At 29.9% G+C, this 24,964-nt stretch overlaps 2 protein-coding genes across 2 annotated transcripts; one reads left to right on the top strand and one right to left on the bottom strand.

Annotated features, from left to right (window-relative positions):
• Positions 1–1,275: 1,275 nt before the first annotated feature.
• LOC119674056 lies at positions 1,276–1,919 on the bottom strand. Its single transcript, XM_038085179.1, has 3 exons — positions 1,827–1,919; positions 1,411–1,743; positions 1,276–1,344 (listed from the first exon to the last, which is right to left on the bottom strand). The coding sequence occupies exons 1-3, from the start codon at positions 1,881–1,883 to the stop codon at positions 1,276–1,278; spliced, it is 459 nt and encodes a 152-aa protein (XP_037941107.1). The 5' UTR covers positions 1,884–1,919.
• A 1,830-nt stretch (positions 1,920–3,749) lies between these two features.
• LOC119681673 (induced during hyphae development protein 1-like) lies at positions 3,750–5,022 on the top strand. Its single transcript, XM_038094931.1, has 3 exons — positions 3,750–3,842; positions 3,926–4,258; positions 4,325–5,022. Exons 1-3 carry the CDS (start codon positions 3,786–3,788, stop codon positions 4,895–4,897), a joined length of 963 nt encoding a protein of 320 aa, XP_037950859.1. The 5' UTR covers positions 3,750–3,785; the 3' UTR covers positions 4,898–5,022.
• The last annotated feature ends 19,942 nt before the right edge of the window (positions 5,023–24,964 follow it).

Below are 24,964 nucleotides of genomic sequence, written 5' to 3'. Positions count from 1 at the left end.
ATCGATGAGCACAGCATCTGTAGTACATAGATAGTTTATTGCTATAGTTGTAACCAGTAATCAGTTAACTCTAATATCATAGAGGAAGTTTTGTCATTATTAAAACAAATTTTGCAATATTTGTATAAAATAAATATTTACCCACTGAACTATATTAGAATGAGAAAAAAATGTCTTGTTCATATCCTTAAATGCAGTTCATATCCTTACCGGCAATATCGGGAAAATGTTTAATACATAACCAAGATATGGATACGGGTCTAAGTTGATTTTATAGCTGCCATATAAACTGGTGATTCCGATACAGGTTTTTAATAAGAAAAACCTTATTGATTGTTTGTTATGTACTTCAGATACGAAACTTAAATATAATTTGATAATGCAACCTATGCAATATAAATAAGGCTGATCAGTATGGATTTAGATATAACTCGCAAATAAACTTCTAACATGTAACATGCCTTTCTTCGTAATACTTTCTTATTTCATGAAATATATATTATCATATAAATAAGACCTCAATGAAGGTTAAAAATTCCTCGTGAAGGCTATCTAAGCAGAGGCCAAGCCAAAGCCAACATCTGTGCTAGTGCTGTTCTCGTTTAGTATTACTTAAGTAAATAAAATTCGTTGTTTTGAATTTTGTTCGTATTGGTTGATTTTATTTTAAAAATTTAATCTATTTAAATTTTGACGGCGGATAATTTCATATAATTTTACAAGTCCGAAATGTGAAGGGAATGCAAAATATATTTATGTTGCCTTTCAATTTAATTAACGGTGCAAAATGCTGGCATGTGGAAGAGTGGTTTGAATGGTTTAAATTCATGAAATCTGCGCACTTGCACTGTGATTGACTTTGAGTGCCGGAACCAGATTGAATCTGACTTGTGAGCCACTTCCGCTAGGGTTTGACTCTGGCAACCAGATCCAGTCTGAGTTTGAACTTTGTTTGCCATCAAGAGTTTGGTATGTTGTACCTGTTTTGAGTCTGAGCAATCGGTTTTTAACAACAAAGTCATTGACGGCTGCAGCTACAGTTGGCGAGTGCTAGAGACTGCCAACAATGCTTAGGCGGCGACAGTTTGTGCTTGGTTCCTCAGTGGTGTCATAGTTGTTTCAACCGTTGTGCAACTGTTGTATCGTCGGTTTGTAAGGCATATTGTAAGCAATATCTAGAGATCATATGTCGATGCAGTGTCGGAAACATATGTACGTTGAGTAGCGTTCGTTGCATTTTGACTTCTTCATTTTGAATGCTCTCCAAAACCTGGTTCAAGGTATTGGCAGCAAATAACAAGCATTGTTGGCGATATCATACATTTGTGATACATCAGCCTTGGACTGAAAAATTAAATAAAATTCTTTTTAAATTATGTATATAAAATTATTATTAAAGTTTTAACTCACCGCAGATGCATAGCAATTGAATGAATCAAGTATATCTGTGTCGTTATCGCAAACCTGGAAGGCGGTACAAATAGCTTGAGTCTCTTGAGAGAATGTTGTCTTGCTAGCTGCGGCCTGATTTGTCAAATTTAATGTACGTTGTTCAGCTGTTGTAACGCAAGCCTGGTACTGTACGGAATAGGTGTTAGCAATTTCCGACAAGATTGGTAAGTATTTGTTGAAACATGCTGCTGAGAGAGCGGGATCAGTATTGGCGAATACACTTGGTTGCACTAAGTAATCAGAGAGCGATTTTTGCAAGTTGGCTTGTGCCAAAGCTGCAACAGGATTGCACTAAAAGAAATTATTCCAATTTGTAAATTAATATTTTAATTGAAATGAAAATGAATTTCTTTAATATTATATAAATTAATTACATTCACACTTGCAGCGCCTAAGAGCACCAAGAAAAGAAAACCGTAAATGTATTTCATGATTTTAATAAATTATATCGCGTTGCCGTTCGTTTCGTAACTAACGAAAATTATAATTATCTTTGGCCTTTTATAGTATTAAATATTAATAAAAAAAAATTAATTAATTTTTAATTGATTAATTTGTAGTACTGTGATTTTTTTCTTTTTCAACAAAATGTGCTACTATGAAATCCCTTCGATATTATAAAAAAACTGCTAATTCTGATAAGTTTTTGATAAGAACTCACATGAATTTACATAGCAAAGAAAATTTGCATTAGTTATTTGCAAATATATCGGCAGGTGGGATTCAACTACTCATTACGTAGTTGAATTTTATCGAACATTCTACACAAACTGATACAATCGACTATTAATAGGCCAATATATGTAAAAATAAATTCATATTTTTTATGTTTATTCTATTATCTTAAGTAGTAACCAAATAAATACAAGCAATTATCGATATGTTGACTATGGATACGAAAGACAAGGTAAACATAGGCCAATAACCTATGTAAGTAATAACCAAAAAATGTAGATAAAGTATTATAGTATTGTCTTGGCCCTTATTAAGTCTTCAATATTTGATATTATTCTGATTTTGATAAGAAAATATTTGATATATTAAATGTTAAAGTCTTGAAATTATATATCAAATGAAAATTTATTTAACAGGCGGAGTTATCTGGTATTCCACATAGTGATGTCAATTAAATATTTAACATTTGCTTAGATTTTAAGCTAATAAAGATTTTATTTCCACGAAATCTTAGTGATTATAAATTGTTCTATTAAGTACAATTCGTGACATATTCATTACCAAACAAAAAGCCTTAGAAACCATGTATGCCTTACGCATACTCTATCTTTAGAGTTTTGCAAAAAGCTTCGTCATCATACACAGGCCAAAGTAATTTTTTGGAAATTAATAAATAACTATTTCCATTAATAATAAATTATATTAATAAATTCTTTACATTCCTGCTGATATAAATGACTGTAAAGAATTGTTCTTCTTTCACAAAAATATAATTGATTTGTGTACATTTTTTAAGTGATTTTACATGTACACATGTACTTCTTACGGAACATTGGAGACATATAGCATTTTTCTATAAATAATTTATCAAAAGTGTTTCTCACATGTTCTTTATCAATCACTAAATTCGTGGAAATAAAATCTTTATTAAGGCTTAAAATCTAAGTCATAATAAATAATATAATTGAATCACTGTGGAAATACCAAGATAACTCCGCCTGTAAATAAATTTTCTTTTGATATATAATTTCAAGACTTTAAACCTTTAATATATCAAATATTTTCTTTTACAAAAATCAGATAATATCAAATATTTAAATACTTAATAGGGCCAAGGCAATATATAATACTTTATCTACATTTTTTGGTTATTACTTACATAGGTTATTGGCCTATGTTTACCTTGTCTTTCGTATCCATAGTCAACATATCGATAATTGCTTGTATTTATTTGGTTACTACTTAAGATAATAGAATAAACATAAAAAATATGAATTTATTTTTACATATATTGGCCTATTAATAGTCGATTGTATCAGTTTGTGTAGAATGTTCGATAAAATTCAACTACGTAATGAGTAGTTGAATCCCACCTGCCGATATATTTGCAAATAACTAATGCAAATTTTCTTTGCTATGTAAATTCATGTGAGTTCTTATCAAAAACTTATCAGAATTAGCAGTTTTTTTATAATATCGAAGGGATTTCATAGTAGCACATTTTGTTGAAAAAGAAAAAAATCACAGTACTACAAATTAATCAATTAAAAATTAATTAATTTTTTTTTATTAATATTTAATACTATAAAAGGCCAAAGATAATTATAATTTTCGTTAGTTACGAAACGAACGGCAACGCGATATAATTTATTAAAATCATGAAATACATTTACGGTTTTCTTTTCTTGGTGCTCTTAGGCGCTGCAAGTGTGAATGTAATTAATTTATATAATATTAAAGAAATTCATTTTCATTTCAATTAAAATATTAATTTACAAATTGGAATAATTTTTTTTAGTGCAATCCTGTTGCGGCTTTGGCACAAGCCAACTTGCAAAAATCGCTCTCTGATTACTTAGTGCAACCAAGTGTATTTGCCAATACTGATCCCGCTCTCTCAGCAGCATGTTTCAACAAATACTTACCAATCTTGTCGGAAATTGCTAACACCTATTCCGTACAGTACCAGGCTTGCGTTACAACAGCTGAACAACGTACATTAAATCTGACAAATCAGGCCGCAGCTAGCAAGACAACATTCTCTCAAGAGACTCAAGCTATTTGTACCGCCTTCCAGGTTTGCGATAACGACACAGATATACTTGATTCATTCAATTGCTATGCATCTGCGGTGAGTTAAAACTTTAATAATTATTTTATATACATAATTTAAAAAGAATTTTATTTAATTTTTCAGTCCAAGGCTGATGTATCACAAATGTATGATATCTCAAGCAATGCTGCTATTGCTGCCAATACCTTGAACCAAGGTTTGGAAGAGATTCAAAATGAAGAAAGTCAATGCACGAACGCTACTCAACGTACATATGTTTCCGACACTGCATCGACATATGATCTCCTAGATTATTGCTTACAATATGGCCTTACAACCGACGATACAACAGTTGGCACAACGGTTGAAACAACTGATGACACCACTGAGGAACCAAGCACAACTGTCGCCGCCTCAAGCATTGTTGCAGTCTCTAGCACTGCGCCAACTGTAGCTGCAGCCGTCAATGACTTTGTTGTTAAAACCGATTGCTCAGACTCAACAGGTACACATACCCAAACCTCTTCTGATGGCAAACAAAGTCAAACTCAGACTGGATCTGGTTGCCAGAGTCAAACTAGCGGAAGTGGCTCACAAAGTCAGAGTCAATCTGGTTCCGGCACTCAAAGTCAATCACAGTGCAGTGGCGCAGATTGTCATGAATTTAAACCATTCAAACCACTCTTCCACATGCCAGCATTTGCACCGTTTAATTAAATTGAAAGCAACATAAATATATTTTGAATTCCCTTCACATTTTCGGACTTGTAAATTATATGAAATTATCCGCCGTCAAAATTTAAATAGATTAAATTTTTAAAATAAAATCAGAACCAATACGAACAAAATTCAAAACAAAGAATTTTATTTACTTAAGTAATACTAAACGAGAACATCACTAGTACAGATGTTGGCTTTGGCTTGGCCTCTGCTTAGATAGCCTTCACGAGTAATTTTTAACCTTCATTGAGGTCTTATTTATATGGTAATATATATTTCATGAAATAAGAAAGTATTACGAAGAAAGGCATGTTACATGTTAGAAGTTTATTTGCGAGTTATATTGCATAGGTTGCATTATCAAATTATATTTAAGTTTCGTATCTGAAGTACATAACAAACAACCAAAAAGGTTTTTCTTATTAAAAACCTGTAACGGAATTACCAGTTTATATGGCAGCTATAAAATCAACTTAGACCCGTATCTATATCTTGGTTATGTATTAAACATTTTTCCGATATTGCCGGTTAGGATATGAACTGCATTTAAGGATATGAACAATGCATTTTTTTCTCATTCTAATATAGTTCAGTGGGTAAATATTTATTTTATATAAATATTGCAAAATTTGTTTTAATAATGACGAAACTTCCTCTATGGTATTAGAGTTAACTGATTACTGGTTACAACTATAGCAATAAACTATCTATGTACTACAGATGCTGTGCTCATCGATTACAAAGCAGCTTTCATAGCCCCATAAGGGTTCGCGTTTGTACGGTAGTGTCTGAGCTTGGTATCCCTGCAAAATTAATACGACTATGCAGAATGATGTTAAGCAAAATACCTCTTGCTCTGTCAAGGTAGCATCGACTACTGTTAGAAATATGCGACGCTCGGATGCCAAGCTACAATTAGGTTGTAGAGCTCTCTCTTGAGAAATAAAACTTAAGCTCTATACGTCTCTTATCCAAGCTGCGCTTCTGTATGACGTAGAAGCATAGACGTTATCACAGAATGACGAATTAGCATTGTGAGAAAGAAAAGTTTTTTTAAAATATTTTTGGTCCTCTATGAGTTGGCGTCCGCTACCACATCTGAATAAACTATAAGCTGTACGATCTTTATCACGACATGGATATAATACAGTGAAATAACGTTTGGCGGTTTTTCTGTAGTTGGAGGAAGATTGTGTTTCGGTGGAGTGATCAAGTTGATAGAGCACTAACCGGACTTTTTGCATTTGGCTCATCCAATTCTACGTATCGTGTATCGTTTTATACTTCAAATATTGGAACTTAGAAACTTGGCTTGTACCACTTCGTAATCGTCTGTTATTGTTTAAAGTTCTAATATTTTCAATATTATCACTTTTACTTCTTACTTATGTGTTTAGAAAAAATATACGTAAAGTACTTTTTTTACATAAATTATGTAAAAAATGAAAATAAAATCCAAGCTATTGTTACTAACCGAACTAATTTCGTGCGCTAGCATTCTGTACTCCAGGCATTATAACCTATAATGTTGGGTTTTACTATTCCTTAATTTTGTATATGTAAGGCAACAACTAATATTAATAAAGCTTATAGTGATAGAAATATAAAAGATACAATAATATTTTTATTAATATTTGTTTTCTGAAAAATTATTTATTATGCCTTTATTATGTATTTATTTCTGAGGTCCTCGCTTGTATAGGCTCGCTTGCTTATCTGGTCTGGACAGCATTGCTTTGGCTCATAACATAAACAGTTAGCATTAACAGTAGGCATTAACAGCAAGCTTGGCTTCAAAAATATTCTGTTCATCACAGCAGGTGATGTTTATAAGGATTATGTTAAAAAAATCATAAGTTGTGCCTGTACAAAGAGTAGTGAGGATTTGCATATAATTTATTATGGACTTTAATCTAAACTCTTTTCTTACGTCAAAGCAATATCAGTTTTATAATCTTTAAAACTTTTAATAAATACTAAGACTAATATGTCAAAAATTTTATCTTAGTAAACATAACTAAAATTATTAATAAAAATAAAAAGAAAAGTTTAGAATTGTTTGAAATGTTTAAAATAAGTTAATTAGTTAATCCCTGTTAAATTGTCATATCAATTATACTTAATTATTATCGAACGCCAATTAGTACTAGTCATATGCTGACTAATTTACTTATTTTGACTATATCATTTTTAAAAATAATATGTGCTTTTCAAAATCAGAACTAATTTTAAATCAATAACATTTCAGTGGTACTTTTTAGTACAAATTTTTATACAAAGTCCACAAGTCAGTCGAGGTGAAAGTGAATTAAAAAGAGCAATAAATATTTTCGAAATAGTTAAGATTTTATCATTTCGTGTCCTGTAATTTGTTTGGTTTGTTGTTGTGTTTAGCAGATGTTACAGATTCTCAATATAGATTTTACATAGTTTTCACTTACTTTTCACCATTTTCACTTTTTCCACTTTTCCACATTTGCAAAGTACTTTCCTTTGCAAAAACTACGCTTATTCGATATTAATATGAAATTGTTCTGTTCTTGCTCCCGTGCTTGTTCGCAACAAGTTTATTGCAAGCAAAAAACTATTTATGTTTTTGCGATTTTGGTACGAAGTAAGAAGTTTTAAAGTTTTGTCTAATCCGGAAGATACGCTGAGAAATTCCAGAAAAAGTTTTAATAGTTTTACGAGTGTCCTTACTAACTGAACTGAAAAGAATGAGTCGAGGGACAGTGCGCGAAAGCAATACCCCAGCAGCGAAGCGCTAAATGTTGCTATAAATGGTAAATGTTTTACCGAAGATACTTACTAACTTGGCTTAAATGAAAACGGATATAATATGGAACAGCACACATACTACGAGGCATTACCACCAGCACCAGAACTGGCACTGGCGCTGGTTCTGGTTATGGTTCTGGCACACATGCACACGAGTCTATTTGCGAAAGCCATTATCTGCGTTAAATTGTGAGAAAACATAAAAGTTTCTGGTTGTTCCTTGCTTCCGCGTATACAGAAGCACTAAAAAATCCTGACTAGAAAAACGACAAAGTGCAGAAGTACACACAAAAACTCTTAAAAGTTATTTTAATTTTATAAAATGATGAAATCATATTTTCGTTAGAGTTTCCAAAGATTTTTATAGCGACAAAATGCATCTACGCTCTTCATTAAGAAATTATGAAGAAAATGCACGAGTATTAGAAGAAAAATAAATAAAAATATTTGTAGATTGAAGAAGAAAAAAAAAATTAAAATTTTATAATGAAAATGTGATGGAAATTTGGTAAAATGAGTTAGCATTGTTGGCTTGAACGTTTAAAATAATGCAATATGTGAAATTGTTTAAAGAAGGCTTTGCCTTTGGCTTCGCCTTCGAGAGACAAGAAACTGTGTCAAAATTTTGGCATGAAAATAAAACTTGAAAATACTTTATAATTCACTTAAAAACTAATTAAAGTGTATTTTTGTTTTCAGCAACAGAATTTACTTGTTTTGGTGGAAATTTTATATTTTTGAGTGTTTTGCGCCGCGAGCAAAACTCGCAGTATTCCATCTTCTCTGGGTCTGTTGTCTCTAATTAAAAGCCGCAATGCAATATGACTTTTAAGTTGATAAAGTTAAGAGAAAGTTTTGAATTTGATAAAAATAATTTCGTTCTATTAAAACTATTAATTGAAAAATACGTTTTGCAGCACAAAAAATTTTTTATAAAATACTGAATTTGATTAGTTCATGGTAACAAGGCTAACAAAGATGAAAAATTTAATCCTAAATTAAAGTTAAATATAAGAATTTTAAAGAAGAAAAAGTTGTAGTAATTTATTAATTTAATCACAATTTTATCAAATTAATTAGAGCAAAGTTCTAAATCTATTAAAGAATTTAGAATAAAATAATTGCAAATATATCGAGTTCCATATACCAATTTTGTATTTAAAATATTAAAAATATGTTAAGATATTCAGTAAGTCACTTTTTATGCTAGGCTTAGTATTGCGAACGAGATTTAAAAATATTGAGTAGTGCTACCTACATTATTTCTAGCCATTACTGTGGGCTCAAATATTCTTGCCACCACTTTAGTAAAAATAATTATTTACATCATTTTTATATTTTTGACATTTTTTTGAAATATTTAATAAGGAGAGAAAAAAAAGACTGATGTAAATTTCAAGATTTTTACAATATCTTAATAACAAAACACGAAACTTCAGTGATTGAAACAGTCCCAAGATCAAACAGTGCGTAAAATTTTAGCCCCAGAGAGCAGCGGTCAGAATGCAGTGAAACTCTGCACAATTATCAGGATTGAGAACGCAATTTCTACTTCGATTCATATCCTTTTATAAAGAGGGATATGGTAATGAATCCACACAAATCTTCAGGTCATGGCTAATAAATAAAGCAGCAGTGCATAATTCGGTAACGGTAATTAATCGATTCATTAAAACTGTGGTGACTATATATCAAGGACTGGAGTCATTTGTTTTGAAATATTTGCAATTTGGAATATTTGAGAATATTGTTTTGTATTTGCCTTAAAAAAAATGATATATATCTTTTTTCTTTACCAATTTTAACGTCCTGCACGGTCATATTCCTTTTTTTAAAAACTGTATCTTCAAAAAACATTGCCATACGATATCAGTTTGTCGGCTATTTTTCCAGTCCAGTACATTGGTAACACAACTAGTTTTGTTAGCCACTTATTATATTAAAAAAATTCTTTACTCCTTCTTATCATCCTCAGCTTTACAAAATATGCAACTGGTGATTCTACTTTGCCCATGCGGTAGACGTAGCTGCAGAAGTACACAGAAACTCACGAAAACCGCAATTGACCTCTTCGAAATTCCTTTGCTTACCAATTTTTCAACTCTGGAATGCCCATTGTCTGGGGTTATCGGAGTACTTACATTGCAGCTATACTGTTATGATCTTATGCCTTATCGACTGCCTGCCTCTACACTGTTTCTCATACGCTTTGATTGCCATCATGCCTTTCGATTTTGAGCAGCCTGTAGATTAAATAACAGATTTAATTATTAGGTTAGCGATAATGATGATGCTTATATGACTAAGCTGATGACAATACTGATGATGATGATCACGTTAACCAAAACGATGATGTTGATGTTATTGTTGTTGTGGATGTTGACGTTGCTGTTGATGATGAGATGAAATGATGATGATGATTATGATGATTATAGTGATGACGATCATGATGATGATCGTGATGACGACGATGATCGCGATGGTGATCATGATGACAATGATTATTATGACCATGATCAAAGTGAATATAATTTGTAATTATTTGCGCGTTTTCTCTCTTTATCAGCAAATTATAAACTTCAAATGATCGCACCTTCAAGTAGTTTCACCTTATTGTTCTTATGAACTCACAATATTGTGGATCTATTGCAGTTAAATCTTCAGTTGTGTAGTGTATATCTTAAAGAAATCACATTTTTTTCAACATTGTGTATGACATGTATAGGAAGTTCTTTATTGCTCTTTATATGTCACTTCTATTTATAATTTTTAACAATAAAAATCAATCAATTGGAGTTAAGATATAGAACTAATTAATAAATATACAAAAGAAGAAAAAATGTTCATAAATATAAATTTTTGAATAATTATTGTTAAATAGAAAAACCAGTTAAAATCAGTTTAAACAGTGTTTTTCTTTTCTAATCAATGCATTATGCAGGATGGTAGCTTAAAAATCAATCTGACACTGTCAAATACGTAACAGTACGATTGATCACATTATTCATCTGATATGCATATTTGCTGTGTCAGAGATATGGGAAATAACTATATAAATAGTTCGTAATAGACATTTAGACTTCCAGTAAAACAAAGTAGAGTGACCCTAGAATATCTGCTGTGCTATAACTATTTTACCAAACCGTAGATATCAATTTATTAGAATCAATATCCTTTTTTCTTAGTTCTGCGTATAAGATAGAGTGAGAAGTCTCCATGAAATAATTCTAAGAATATAACTAGAAGTCTCATTTGTTTCTAGATGCGTACTACAGATGGTTATCTGATTGCATATTATTATTTGCGTTATCAAAATGCCTGATCTTCCAAAAATTTGCAAATAACAGATTTGAAATTTTAGGAATCGTTTTTTTGGGGGTATACTTTTAGAAGTTGATGGTTCTTATTGTATGACCTGTATTGTAATTATCATATATTGCTTCAAAAATATTTTTAGGTAGTAGGCACACACTTATATTCTGAACATATTATATCTAGTGTTTCAGTCTTTAGGTATATATAGTATTAGTTTTATATAAAATCATCCATAAATAATTTCGTAAATTCAATTAAATTATAATATACCTTAACAATTAATAGTTTTATTTTCGTATTAATTGCTAAAAAGAATTGATAATTAAGTTATAAGAGTTAATTTAGGTTTATTCTTAAATGTGATTAGTTTTGATATGGCAAAGTGTGAGATTAGACAATATTTACACAAAACTAATTTAGTAATCTGAAAAAATACTTAGTGTCTTCATCTGATTGATTTATGGAGCTAGTGCAACTGTTACCCTTACAGTCCCCTAAGTAGAAGGTTTTCTTGTACCTTAAACTTTTTAATTTATGTTCATATATTTTTCAGGAGTCTTGTTATGATATCTTTTTTTTGGAAGAGCTCTGTTTTTTATGTTAAAACTCTTGGACGTTTATCTATTTCAGTATTTCGTACATATTACAGGAAATATTTTCATTAATTTTTTAAAAATGGTGTTCTTTAAGTATTATTTTATTTTATATGTTCTTTAATTAACTTTATAAATAAATATTTAAAAACTAAATTTGTAAAGAGTAATGTAAAAGGTTCATATTATGGATTATAACCTCTATTTTAAAAACCACTATTTTTATATAGATAAAAGCATTATTAATGAAAATATAACATTATTTTAATAAAATATTGTAGGTAAAATATAAGTTTGTTTTGTTCCTAGTATGTGTTGGTTATTATTAATTATTATCGACTGCTTTAATGGTATGGTTTTCAGTAGATCTAAACACTTCTTTAATTCACATGTCCAAATATTATAATTTATATACAATTTTTTAATTGTTTTTAACAATTAGTAAAATATTCAAAATATTTGGGTCAGTTGGTTAAGCAGTGCTGACTCTGAACTTCAAATTTGGCAGGGCACGAGTTTGATTACTGGTACTTGTAGTATCAAAAAATTATTTATGAATAAATAAATACAAGGATTATGTCCAAGACTACTGATGATGGGTACAGCTGTATAGGCAGTTAAAAATTCAATGAATTAAAATAATATAAGAAAGAATTTTTGTTGTTGTAGTTCACTACTTTTCAGAACCTCTTCGTGAAATATTTTAAATAAATCAATTTTATTTGAAACTCAACCTTTATAAACAATTCATTCAGAATTATTTCAATTTAGCACAAATATAATTTTCTTAAGAGTTAATAAAAAATTTTAAAGTTCAAATTAATAAATTTCTACAAAATAAAACGAGTCATTGTGGCCGGTGTAATGTTCGGTAAATTTGTCTGAAACATATGAACAAAGTTCGAGTCACAATCGCAATTGCTGAGTATAAAAATTTTTTAAATGAAAAGATATTAAGCAGATATGAAGAACTTTCTAAACTTGAGCACGTTGCATGAATCATTAACTTTAGTTTTCTCTGCAAATGAAATAGTTTGGTAACAAACTATGGCAAAACTTACACATTCGGTGTACTTTGCCTTCAGCAAAACTGCAAAAGTTACCTTTCTTTGCGGTTAATTACCAGCAACTTTGGAACTTACTTTGAATTAACTTTTTATCATTTTCATTTATTTTGAAAGTTAAATTGTTTAAAAATAAATGTTACTGCATGCCACAATAGATACTAACTCTCTCGCATACGCAGAACATGGAAAGTGTAATTATTTAATTGTGGATAACAAAATTCACACTAAAGTACGAGTACAGCCCGGCGAACATAGACCACCGAACTCACCAGTTATCTGTGAAACTGTGATTGATGACCAAGTAATTTACTTTTATTTGCTTAATTTGAGCGAATGTTTTTATTGGCAATTTGTGCTAAATGAGAATGTGCTTTTTTTTTCTGTCTAAATTTCAGTTGAACTACTTTTGCATACGCCAATGTTCTGAATAGAATTTAGTGACTTTCAGCCAAAACAAATTTTAATTACTGCTTCTCTGGTTGTTTTATAAAAGGATTGCGCTCAGATACTTAAAAAGAAAGTTTTAATTTTAGGTTGTACCATTTAATAGAAATTTAAGTTATAGCCTTTGCAGACTTTTACAAAGATTCAAAGGATTTGTTATTAAAAAAATAATTAAAAAATTTTCTCAAATGGACTTGCCGAAAAGGATAGCTCGGCAAGTCAATTAACAGACTCTGGTAATGAGGATATGACGCAAAAATTTGAAAGGAGCTGTTAAAAATTAGAAAGTTTTTCATGTTGATTGTCTGGGATTTATTAACGGATGTTTTTAAAGGCACAGTCTGAACTGAATTGCTTTATTTCATTGCATAATAGACAAATGTTAGTCAAAGTCGTGGTTATAAAATGCAACGAAAAGAAAAAATATTGCCACGGAACGACTTTTGTTAAAATTTATAAACGAAAAAGTTTTTATATCTTTTTCTACTGATAAATTACAGTTCTCTAAAGAAATACAAGGTTTGCCATCATATACAAATATATAGATGTAATCAAAGTATAGAAAAGAGAGTATTAATTATATATCTGCAGTTGATAATATATTTGCGAAATATATTTCCAAAAAGCTACTATGGTATTTGCTTATATTTTTCAGTATTATGATGTCACTAGTAATCCTACCAGAGAGGGCTGGGAAACAGGCATGATTATAATACAAGAAAAGGTAGTAATTGGACCGACGGGTCAAAAGCAGACAACAGGAAAGATACAGACACTCAGAAAATATGCCCTAACCACATACTAGTTTAATTGACCTGGTCATTTTGTTAGAAAAATTTTAACTCATGTGGTAAAGAAGATATGAAATATAACATGTGGTATGGTTAAGCCAACATGATGCATCGATTAAGAATATTTTAAAATGAGATTTATTTAAAATCTCATTAAATCAACCAAATTATTTTTCTTAGTGGAATTATATTCGTAAAGCATGCAATATAAAAAAAATATCTTCATAACTTCAGTACAAAATATGTAAACAGTAGCAATTTACACTAACGGATCAGAAACAGATAAAAGAACATTAACTAAAATATACTCTGATACCCAGCAATATGTAAATTCTATTATCTTTGTAACTTTTCAACAATATTTCAAGTAAAAGTGAATAAAAAGATAAGATAGCGATGTATACTGACGGGACAATAATACATAATACGACAGAAGCTGAAGTATACTCGTGAACCCATACGTATATCCTGTCTTTTTAGTAACTAATGGACACCAAACGAATGGGTAATGTACCAGAACTTGTTGCCAATTTAATAGAATCTCCGCTCCAATTTCAATTTTTTCTAGCCGCAAACGGAAGTCGACTAATGATCATATTTCACGATAATTAAACAGGATTTTGTCCAATCTTACTTTAAAAGTCCGGCGCAAAGCCAATATGGTCTATATACTGAGGTTAGATGTTAAAATTTAAGTAAGAAGTTTCAGCTTAGAAATTGATTAAATCATATGAAATAATATGGGCTCTCACAAGATATGAACCTAAAGGACTACATGGAAATAGGGTGGTACTGCCCTATTAATATTTTATAGATTATGATAGCTAACTCTCGATTAAGAGACTCCGGAGCATTTGTGTTGAAACTAGGTAAATTTTTCTGATTAAACTCACTTTAAGGTATCCAAAATAATGCATTTGCGTTTAACAATGCACGCGGTTAGTTATAAGACATTATAATTGGGAAGAATATATTATGTACATAGTCCGGCTTATGCTTTCCAATAGCAACTTCAAGAAATGTGGAATCAAAATGGATTGGATATTTTAGAAATAATGTAGGATTATATATATTATGTAGGATTAGATATTTTAATATTGAAATATTTATAAATTGCTTAGTAATGTAATATTTTTATTTCCAAATATCCTCATATAACTCATATATAAATGGAAGGAGAGTTAAATAATTATTGCAACGTGTAAGACTTTTATAGGTCAAAAGAATTCTATTTAGCTCTTTAGTTGAGTTAAGGTTAATAAGATATATAGTAAAATTTAAAGTAAAAATATTCTTGGGTTTTTGGTCATATATGAAATCAGCGTCAGAAATGCAAAAATTTGTTTGAATCACGGAAATCTGACAACCAAAATGTAAAAAATATTTTGAGAATAAAATTTTTATGCGATACTATTTTTATTTTTTAAAACTGTTAGAATAATCTAATTTTTGCCATAGAAGCCAAAGATTTTCTTGCATAGAACAAAAACAAAAACAAAAGAAAAAAAGAGACACAATGAATTTGGTCCGGAAATGATCAGAAGCAAAGCAAAATTGTAATTTTCTACTGCAGTGCTTCCATATTCATGTCCGAATGAACGAAAAACGCAAGATGCAGTCGTGCGGCATAAAATCCAATGGAAACACAAAGGACGCTTTGGAATATTGGTAAGCGCGCATTCATAAAAACTGATTTATGCGAATCAATAATGCAAACTTTAAGGTACTTTGGGTCGGAACGTGCTGGTTGCAGCTTATAGCAACTCAATTTCGTAGATTTGGGTTTCGGTTATGCAACAGAACGTGAGTGCATCTTAGCACATCTGTTATGCTGAAATATCCTGTAATTTTATTTCATTTTTAAACGAAAAAAACTTTATCTTAAAAATAAAAGCAACCATTTTTTTTTTAGAAAAATTGTTATGATGGCAAAGTTTTGCATAAATACTTTACAATTATCATAGCTATAGGTAATTCAATCTTGTAGTTAACAAATTAATTGTGGTTTATGTCTCTGGATCAGAAGTTTCCAATTCATTCAATTTATATTTGAAATGATATTTAGTACCAGAGAGTTTATAATGGATAAATATCAAGCAGCTACGACTTATTGTATGTTACTTGGTATTTAAAGAATTGTATCATTCTAGGTCGCATGCCGTACTTCCGTTAGTCTGCCTCCAGCTGTTCTTAGTATACATGACTTAGCGCTCTTAAATGATTTCTCTTTAATTTCGATGCAGGTGCCTTTTAACGGGTCTTGTAGCAAAGCCAATGAATACGCATAACGTCTTCCATTAACGTGTGTTGGATCAAATACATACAACTAGCCGAATGTTATTGTGATGTTACAGGTTATTCTTCCATATAATAGTAGTAGCAGTATATATAATTGTTATTAAATAAATTTATTGCAAAAATTGTAGTCGGAGATAATATAATCAAGATGAAGCTATTCGATGATGATCCGTGACGATCATATACAAACGAAAAAAATATGATATGGAACAAAGATAATCACAACAAATGGAGATACGATGCGGATTGTTTTTAGTTAGATACTAAAATATTGTAACCACATAGTCATGATACATTAGACATTTTTAAAATTTTATTCCGCACAACACAAAAAAGAAATAGTAATAGTAGCATTCGTAGAGCTGTTATTCCCCAGAGTTTTGATTCGCATTATGATATATTATGTATTTCAGTTACAATTTGAGAATTGATTGGGAAGTGGTTGTCGAGGGGGATATGGTATTTAGGTGAATACTGCAATTACTATAAATATTTATAAGAGAGGTTTCGAAAAGTGGTGAAGTACAACAACAAAAATTCTGTTTATTTATTTTAATTTAATGAAGTTTTGACTGTTCATACAGCTGTTTCGAGTATTTCCAAATACCTGTCATCAGTTATCTTGGAATTATTTCTTATATTTAAGCCTTCGTTAATAATTTTTTGAGACTGCAAGTACCAAGGATTGAATTCGTACCCTGCCAAATTTGTAGCTCAGAGTTAGCGTTCATTAGCTAACTGCCCCAAAGCCGTACATGACTTATATATTCGAACTTAGAGTTTTGTTAATTTGCTGTGAAAGTTCATTAACCAATATGATCAGTCAAAAATTCAATTAATAAAAATAATATTAAAAATTATTTTTGTGTTATAGATTACTCTGTTTGGAAGCCTCTCTAACAAAATACAATAGTTTTTATTAAGTAAAATATTCACTGATGTTAAATTAACATTTACATAATAATTTCTTTTATTCATTAAAGACTTGGGGAGGTATGCAGATCTGAGCTCAATTAGTGCTGAATCTGATGAAGTGATATACAATAATAAAGTAAAGGCGTAGAGAGTGGTTATGAAGAAATCTCGCAGTTAATGGAGAGTAAAAGTGCTGAAGTGCACTGACTCAACCAGCCTCAACATAATAATTATTTTATCTATAATATATTACAATATAAATATGTAACTGATATTCAAATAAAACCAAACTGCTTGATTTTCCACAATGTGAACGGTTCTTGCCAACCCTGTTATAATAACCTAGGCTCCAGAGATCGTTAGAAATGCATAAGATTGCAGATACTCTTGATAATTATCAATTATAATGGCAAGTTATTAATTATTAGTAAGTTTGTTTATGACATTTGAAACAAATTAATGCACTAATGGAACTATATTTCAGTATTTCTTTATTTATAAATTTTTAGAAATAATATTTAAGTTTAAGTTTATGTTGAAGCACTTAAAATTGTGAGCGCATACCTTATCTATCTCAATATGTGCACAATCAGTTATTTCTAAATAAATATTTTTAATCGTGAAATTCTCAACAACTGTTGTTGTAATTCAAAATGTTTACAAGTGAAAAAAGTGTTCTTTACAAATTTTAAAAAAGTATTTTTAAGCGAATTATTTTCCATTAACTCTGGCGCAGTATTTCATTGTAAGTCTTAATTTAACCCAAACATTTAAAATGTTTCATTCCTTTGTGCTATTGCCTACATGTGCTCGTATATAATGTAACTTTCCGGAATTGTTATCCTAGCATACACCCACCCGCCCTCTAACTAGAACTGGGTAACTTTGTTATTAACTCGTGGAAAATCTTTAGTTTTTGCTTTACATTACTAACGTGTGTGCGTAAATTTTTCTCAGTTTCTGAAGTTTAATAATAAAACTCATAAATTTGAAGATTGCGCAAAAGTGCTTGTAGCATGCACTTTGCGTATGTGTTACATACTTTTCAGCAGAGTCTAACAATCAACCGGAGCAAATGAATAGAACGCCTTGAAAGGACGTGTATAGAAAGTGTGTCGTGAGGGACTTAAAGTGAGGGCTTTCAGTAAAGGCGCACATAGTTAACAAGTTTAAGTTGTGTTTCGAAATGGTTTCCCTTTCGGTAATGGCAAATCAATAAATTTGAAAGGCTTGAAGTAATGTAATATTTTTGCGTTGTCATTATAAAACCAATTTACCAAACTTGGTCCATTATAGTTAATGTTCGTTTTATTTATTTTGCTCTCCTTTCCAAATCACAACATATTACATCGATCAACAACAATTTTCATTTGTTATCATATTAACCACACTAAAATATAATGAAATTTACGTCCGAAAAACAACAATATGACAACAATTGAACGTAATTCTCACGTTGATATAATATTGTGTGAATCCATTTGAATCAATGCATCCCGGATTCGCTAACCAACGAAAGACAACAACGGCCAAAGAAGCGCCAGTTATCCTTGCGTTGTGTCAGTGTGTCAGTTGAAACGGTTGTGGCAAAGTAGAAACTCATTAATTTTAGTACATTTAATAGAAATGGACATGTGAGCTTATAAGCGAAGAAAGTTATTTCATATAATTTCCAAGTAATAAAGCAATAAATGTATAAAAAGTCGATTTAGCACGTTAATGTGTGGTTGGAGAAGGATACACATTCTCATAAATACTACATTCCAAAGTGTCGCACTAACTCAGCCATTGACAAATAACCATAAAATTCGACCAAAAAGGATTTTAGTCGTGTTTTTTGTCCTTTCGTTTATTGTGGTTTTGTGTTTATTGGAAAAATGTGTTAACTTCGAATTGCAACACATTCCTTACAGAAGCCAGAATAGAAACTACAAGATACAAGATACATACTCAGCAGGAAATTGTTCACTTGCTTCTGGTGCGACATAATATAGTCGCTCAGTGTATGGAGGTTATGTAAATAATTTAATATTAAAGTAAATTGAAATTTACGAAAAATATTAATCTATTATATCTATCATATAAAGAGTTTATTTACTATTACCAAATTTTAACAAATACAAATTATATTAAAAAAACCAAACCATTCCCATTACAGGGAATGTTACGACTACGACTTGAGTTTAGAAAATATTGCTGGGTATTTACTAACATATTTTATGTTATAAATGTGAGTACATACGAGTAAAACACATAAGAACAGTATGTTTTAGGTATGTTCTTGGCCCAAAAATAGTTGCACGCATGAACCAAACTCGTAAGTTATTAATGTAAGAACATTTAACTAAATTACTTTTTATTGGTTTATAAAATTTTTTATTAACAGTATACCATATGAACGGGTAATAAAGCTCCTTTCATTTTCGATTATTCTCCTTTAGTCTTGCTAGAATTTATTAACTTCCTTGTTGCCAAGAAAACATAGATGATATCCTGTTACAATTACATCATAGGGAAAATATTCTGTATTTTTTTAAAATCTTTGTTGCTTTTATTTTATAAAAGTGTACTGTATGCTAACTATAAATAAGAAAATCAATCTGAATTTGTTTATTTGTGAGTCGAAATCTCCAGATATCAGCTAAATTGAGTTTTGTCATTACATTTTTATTTGTTTAGTTTTTTGTTCTAATCTTCAGTTTTATGCTAACTAGACCTCTGTCACTGTAATGACTCCAAAACTATTTTCATAGTTATCGACCCATGCCCATGTTATATTACCTAAGGACAATATCCGGGCTTGGTGAAGGGTAGTCATTGGAGAAACCCTAAAACAAAAAGAATATATTCAGCTCTACAGACTAAAATTTATCTGATGGCATACTTTACCGCCATTCGCATACTGATGAGTATATAGATAAACATAAAAATAAAAACAAAAACTGCAGATTCTGAATTTGTCTATTTGTGTATCCAAATCTTCAGTTATCTGCTGACTAAATTTGTCTATTTTTATGAATCTATTTATTTGTGTGTCCAAAGTTCCACTTATCTGCTATTCTTTCAATAATTATTATTATTATTATTTAGTATTGCAATTCAGCATTAAAGTTACTGCCAGTATGAATTAAAAAAATTTTTTTGTTTAAAGTAATATATATATAATGGCGTTTTCGATTGGGAAATCTAGGATTTTAGTAAAATTTTAATTTCGATTGGTAAATGTGGAACAAAATGTAGAATACGGGATATTAATTTACAATTCTCTATATATTTTGCTAGAGTAGCAATTTTATCCTAAAACTAATAGTTGTTTTATATAATTTGACAGATAAAATGTGTGATTAGATTCAATTTCAATTTATGTTTCTGAAATATATAAATGTCTCCTTATACTACTACAAAAATATAAGATTGCTCTAAAAATGTTCAATTGAACAAAAAAATTTGAGAGATTGAGCGTAAATCTAGATTAAATTCAGATTTAGCAATCGAAAACGCCATAAGTATGGATTTGTCTCTTATATTATTATTATTATTATTATTCTTTTTTGGTATCATAAGGCAGTGTGAGCACTGGTACGATCTGGTGTCATTTCGATCGATCTGCTGGTATGTTAGCATAATCCACTTCACACATACATAGATTTTGTATCCTAATAAATATTATCTTGCGATGTTGGTTTCGGTCGACGTTTGAGTCATGTTGGTATAGGTTTATCATGGAAAATAATTATTGAGTTTCTGTTATGACTCATTCCTACAACTTGGACAGCTTATGATTATCTCTGTGTTTTAGTTAATCATTATTTTCTTTTTCCAGAAACTCGGTAATTTCACTATTTGCTCTCTTCCTGAAAATTTCTTAATTTACTTGAATTGATTTATTTAATCGAAGAGGAGATTTTTTTGTAAGAATTTAAGTTTTTATATCAAAATTATTGTTAAGAATATAATATTATAATACAGTTTGTCATTTCAGCTTAGTGAGACTACTTGTGCAAAAGAGACCACTACAACCTTAGAAGAAGGGGAGAATGGAGATCTCTGTTTTTCTTGGAATACAGAAAAAACTATTTATTCGAAGAAGAGAAAAAAATATGATATTATACCTTATTATTTTTATTAAAAGAAGGGATTTTTTAAAATTATTAATATATTTTCATATCAAAATTATTGTGAATAATTTAATGTAATGTAATGGCAATGCCAACCTTCCATATTCCAGATGAAATATGATAAAATAACTTTCTATTAAAATAGATTTTTTTCTTAACAAAATTATTACAAATTATTTAACACAATATAGTAATTTGTAATAATATGTAAGCAATTATTTTAAGAATGAAGTTTTAGCAATCACTTGAACACTCTTCTATACTCTCATGTACTCAGTTGTGAGCTTGAATTTGCAACAGAGTCAACACTACTGAAATTGCATTAGTAAACACATTTCGAACAAATGAACTGAATATGTTAATAAACAAACAAATAACAATGAGATACTCGTAGTCATGCAAATTACAGTGCCACAATATTTGTGCAAGAAGAAGCAGAAGGATCCGGTAAAGAATCAGTAATAATGAAGCCAGCAGCGAATGAAGCTACTCGTACCACTGAAGATGCAGTACGTACGAGCATTATGGTTAGTACGGGTATCTGCGCATGGAAGACAGTTGTGCAGCATAGAAGAGGGTTCTGGCCACATATGTTCGCTACTGTGTTATTATGATAGTTTTTCGAATTGCTACATTTCGCATGATTTCTGCAACAACTTTCAATTCCAGTGCCTTAAGTAGTATCGGTTAGATTGCTGTTGCGTTGGCTGTGAGTAAGTTATTTGCATATTCAAAATGCCGGAATAATTAGATTTGCAGTGCTCAATACGAGTAGGAATGCCGGAAAATGCAGACAATAATTGCGCCATCTCCAACAACCAAAGGCAATAATGTACAATATAATAAATATGAAAACATTTGTAGTCATGTGTGCACATGGCCACAGCTTTATTGTAGTATTTCAGTATTGTATTTCATTTAAAATTTAATATTTTGTTGAAAACTACTTACATTGAATGGTTTGAATTGAATGAGATTTCAAGAGCTTGTCTTGCAAGCGTCACAACTTGTCTGCAGCAAATGCTTTTAAATTGACATTATTACATGTTAAGCAGGAAGGCTTAGAGATAAAATAAAATGATTTCAACTTAATGAAATAATGCATAAATAACTCAGAATTAAACATAATTGACGAGAGGAATGCAGAATTTTCAAGGATGCAATGTGTTGTCTTAGCATTTCTCTGTGCATTAGAGGTAAGAAATACTTTTGCAAAATGTTTGAAAAGTATTTCAAACTGCAAATGCAGCTGAAATAGTTTTCTTTTTGTAAATAGAAATTTAAGATGGAAATCCAATAAACATGCATTCGAATTAAACACTATATTTACATAATTACGTATGAGTGTATGCATAAATTAAAGCAGCTTATGCTATCAAATGCTTAAATCTTATGGTAACTAATATTCAGTGAATTTAATAATAATAGGAATTTTGTACTGACGCATATAAAATAGATATTGACAGATTTCAAGATACTTACTCAAAAGCTTTACTTGAAGCTTACACATATTTAGAAATTATTTTAATATATTTCATTTCATTTGTTAACAAAAAGACAAAAGGTCCAAAATACTTTTCAGCACTATGATTAGATGTGAGTCCAGGCACAACTTGTAAAGCTCTTCATTTTGTCAAGAAAACGGATTAAAGTTCATGAGTTCGTTTATAATTCGTTTAAAGAAGCTCCTATATTTCAGCCATTAATTGTTGATTCCTGGATATAGCTATAGATTTAGCAACCAAATTGTCTTTGCGTCTTCATAGCGTTATCTACATTCGTCTTACTCAGCGATTTCTAATATATACATTGCACTGTCATTGCTTCACATAAGATATATATAAAATTAAGTTCTGATTTGTATTTCTGTAGTTCCATGAAGAGGAGAGGGAGACCTTCTCTGTATCTGTCCAAAATATAATAAAAAAACCGAAAATATTGGATTGTTATCAGCTGGAGGACATCTGAGGTTTGTTAGGTCGACACGATGGGTTACTAGCGTTTATTTATCAAAGGTTTATTAGGTTGACACACCATTTCCTATAAATCGTTTATTGAAAGGAAATTTTGTTTATTGCAATTTTTTTATAAACAAAATAACTTTTTTTTTGTTTTCCAATTACTTAGTGCCCAGTTAGTGTAATAGAGACTGCATGGTGCAACGAGAAGAGCTAAAAATCAATTAGTCCTTGATTATAGGCGTTTCTGATTCAGATGCCTGATCATGTTAACTTTGGTTCGTCATTTAAAAATATTATAATTTTTTATAAAAACATAAAAAAAATATATGTATTAACTACTAGTACAAATATTTTTGTTAGGCTTTAATAATTACCTAAAAATTATTCTATAATGTAGAGAGTATTATGGGTTTAATTTTCTATAGCTTTTCGTTATGCCTAAAAGTATAAAATTAAAACTGATATTTTTTTAATAAAAATAATTAATAGATTACATATAATCATAAATAGTATTCAATTGTTACACATTTGCCTTCATTATTTCAGTTCATTTCACTAAATGGTCCAGATCAGGCTGATGTCATAACCCTCCTATTTTGTGTAGTTTTATTTCTGACGTTTCAGTTTTTTCTTCCTGCCAGAGTTGCCGTGTAGTTATATTTAATTAGTCTTACAACCAAGTTCGTCACAATATATTTATATATATTATTAATTATTACAAATTAATTATATATATAGTAATTATGAGATTATTAGAATTCACTATTAAATGTATTTTTAGAGTTGGCTTTTCTTCTTTAAGAAATTATTATTTATTAATATTAATATATAGTGAATATATATCTTTTTAATATTTCATTATTTTCTAAATTATTATATCTCAGTTTTTAAGGCTTTGATGTGCATTATAAAAAATATGTTTTTTATTTAAACTAGTTGTTAATATTTTTTTTATATATTAACATACAGTATTTCAAATACTACAGAAACTTAAGGACTCAAAGCACTTATCCGGATATATCTAAAAACCTTACGAAAACTCAGTGCTGAATCGAAATAATGTAAAATCAAAACTCAAACAATAAATCTAAAATAAAAGTAATTTTATTTTCAAATGATTTGAGCTCTGAGCTCTCAGCATGAAGTACTTTTGGCATGAAGGGATTTAATTTTTATTCTAAATTTAAGTGTTTTATTTTACGTCACATAATATTTTGTATCCCACAGGATATGCATTGATTTATTTCGTCTAGACTCCTTTGACCTTATGAAAGAATCCTGTTTTTTGTTTACATTGTAAAGGAAAATGTTATTGTCAAAGCATTGTGTTAATTTTCTTAGAAAAGGATCTTCAACGTATATTAAAAGTTGATGAAAAACTGCAAAAGGTAACAAGACAATGATACGTATCTGAATATACTGTCATGTGAGCCTTTGTGTCATTGTTTATTGTTTTTTATATGAAGTTAAATAAATGTAACTTTGTATAAAAGCTTAGTATATTTCTGTTTTACTGACAGGATGTTTACTTCTTTGATTATCAAATTAGTCACTCGTCCAAATATATGTGTATAGATACATGAATATGAATACAAATGCATTTTGTTAACTTTGTCTTGACAATAGAAAATTTAATAATGCGTGATAAGGATATATTAATTCTTGAGAAATCGATTTCTTTGTATTTAAATGCAATTGATTTTCTATGTTGACATGTAAGTTGCTGACTTATATGCACATATATAAACGAAGTTGAGTTGGTGTTTGATTAAATTAATTCTGAC

The sequence above is a fragment of the Teleopsis dalmanni genome, chromosome 2 (assembly GCF_002237135.1).
Source record: "Teleopsis dalmanni isolate 2A chromosome 2, ASM223713v2, whole genome shotgun sequence".
In the NCBI taxonomy this organism is placed as follows: Eukaryota; Metazoa; Arthropoda; class Insecta; order Diptera; family Diopsidae; genus Teleopsis; species Teleopsis dalmanni.
The sequence above is the reverse complement of the archived record's forward strand: the minus strand, read 5'-3'. Positions and strand labels throughout refer to the sequence as shown.

What these genes read in the sequence shown, in the direction of transcription:
- LOC119681673 (XM_038094931.1), top strand. Translation starts at nt 3,786, where the DNA reads ATGAAATACATTTACGGTTTTCTTTTCTTGGTGCTCTTAGGCGCTGCA. An exon ending in TAGGCGCTGCAAGTGTGAAT is followed by an intron (nt 3,843 to 3,925) that starts GTAATTAATTTA and finishes AATTTTTTTTAG; the next exon opens with TGCAATCCTGTTGCGGCTTT. An exon ending in TCAATTGCTATGCATCTGCG is followed by an intron (nt 4,259 to 4,324) that starts GTGAGTTAAAAC and finishes TTAATTTTTCAG; the next exon opens with TCCAAGGCTGATGTATCACA.
- LOC119674056 (XM_038085179.1), bottom strand. Translation starts at nt 1,883, where the DNA reads ATGAAATACATTTACGGTTTTCTTTTCTTGGTGCTCTTAGGCGCTGCA. An exon ending in TAGGCGCTGCAAGTGTGAAT is followed by an intron (nt 1,744 to 1,826) that starts GTAATTAATTTA and finishes AATTTCTTTTAG; the next exon opens with TGCAATCCTGTTGCAGCTTT. An exon ending in TCAATTGCTATGCATCTGCG is followed by an intron (nt 1,345 to 1,410) that starts GTGAGTTAAAAC and finishes TTAATTTTTCAG; the next exon opens with TCCAAGGCTGATGTATCACA.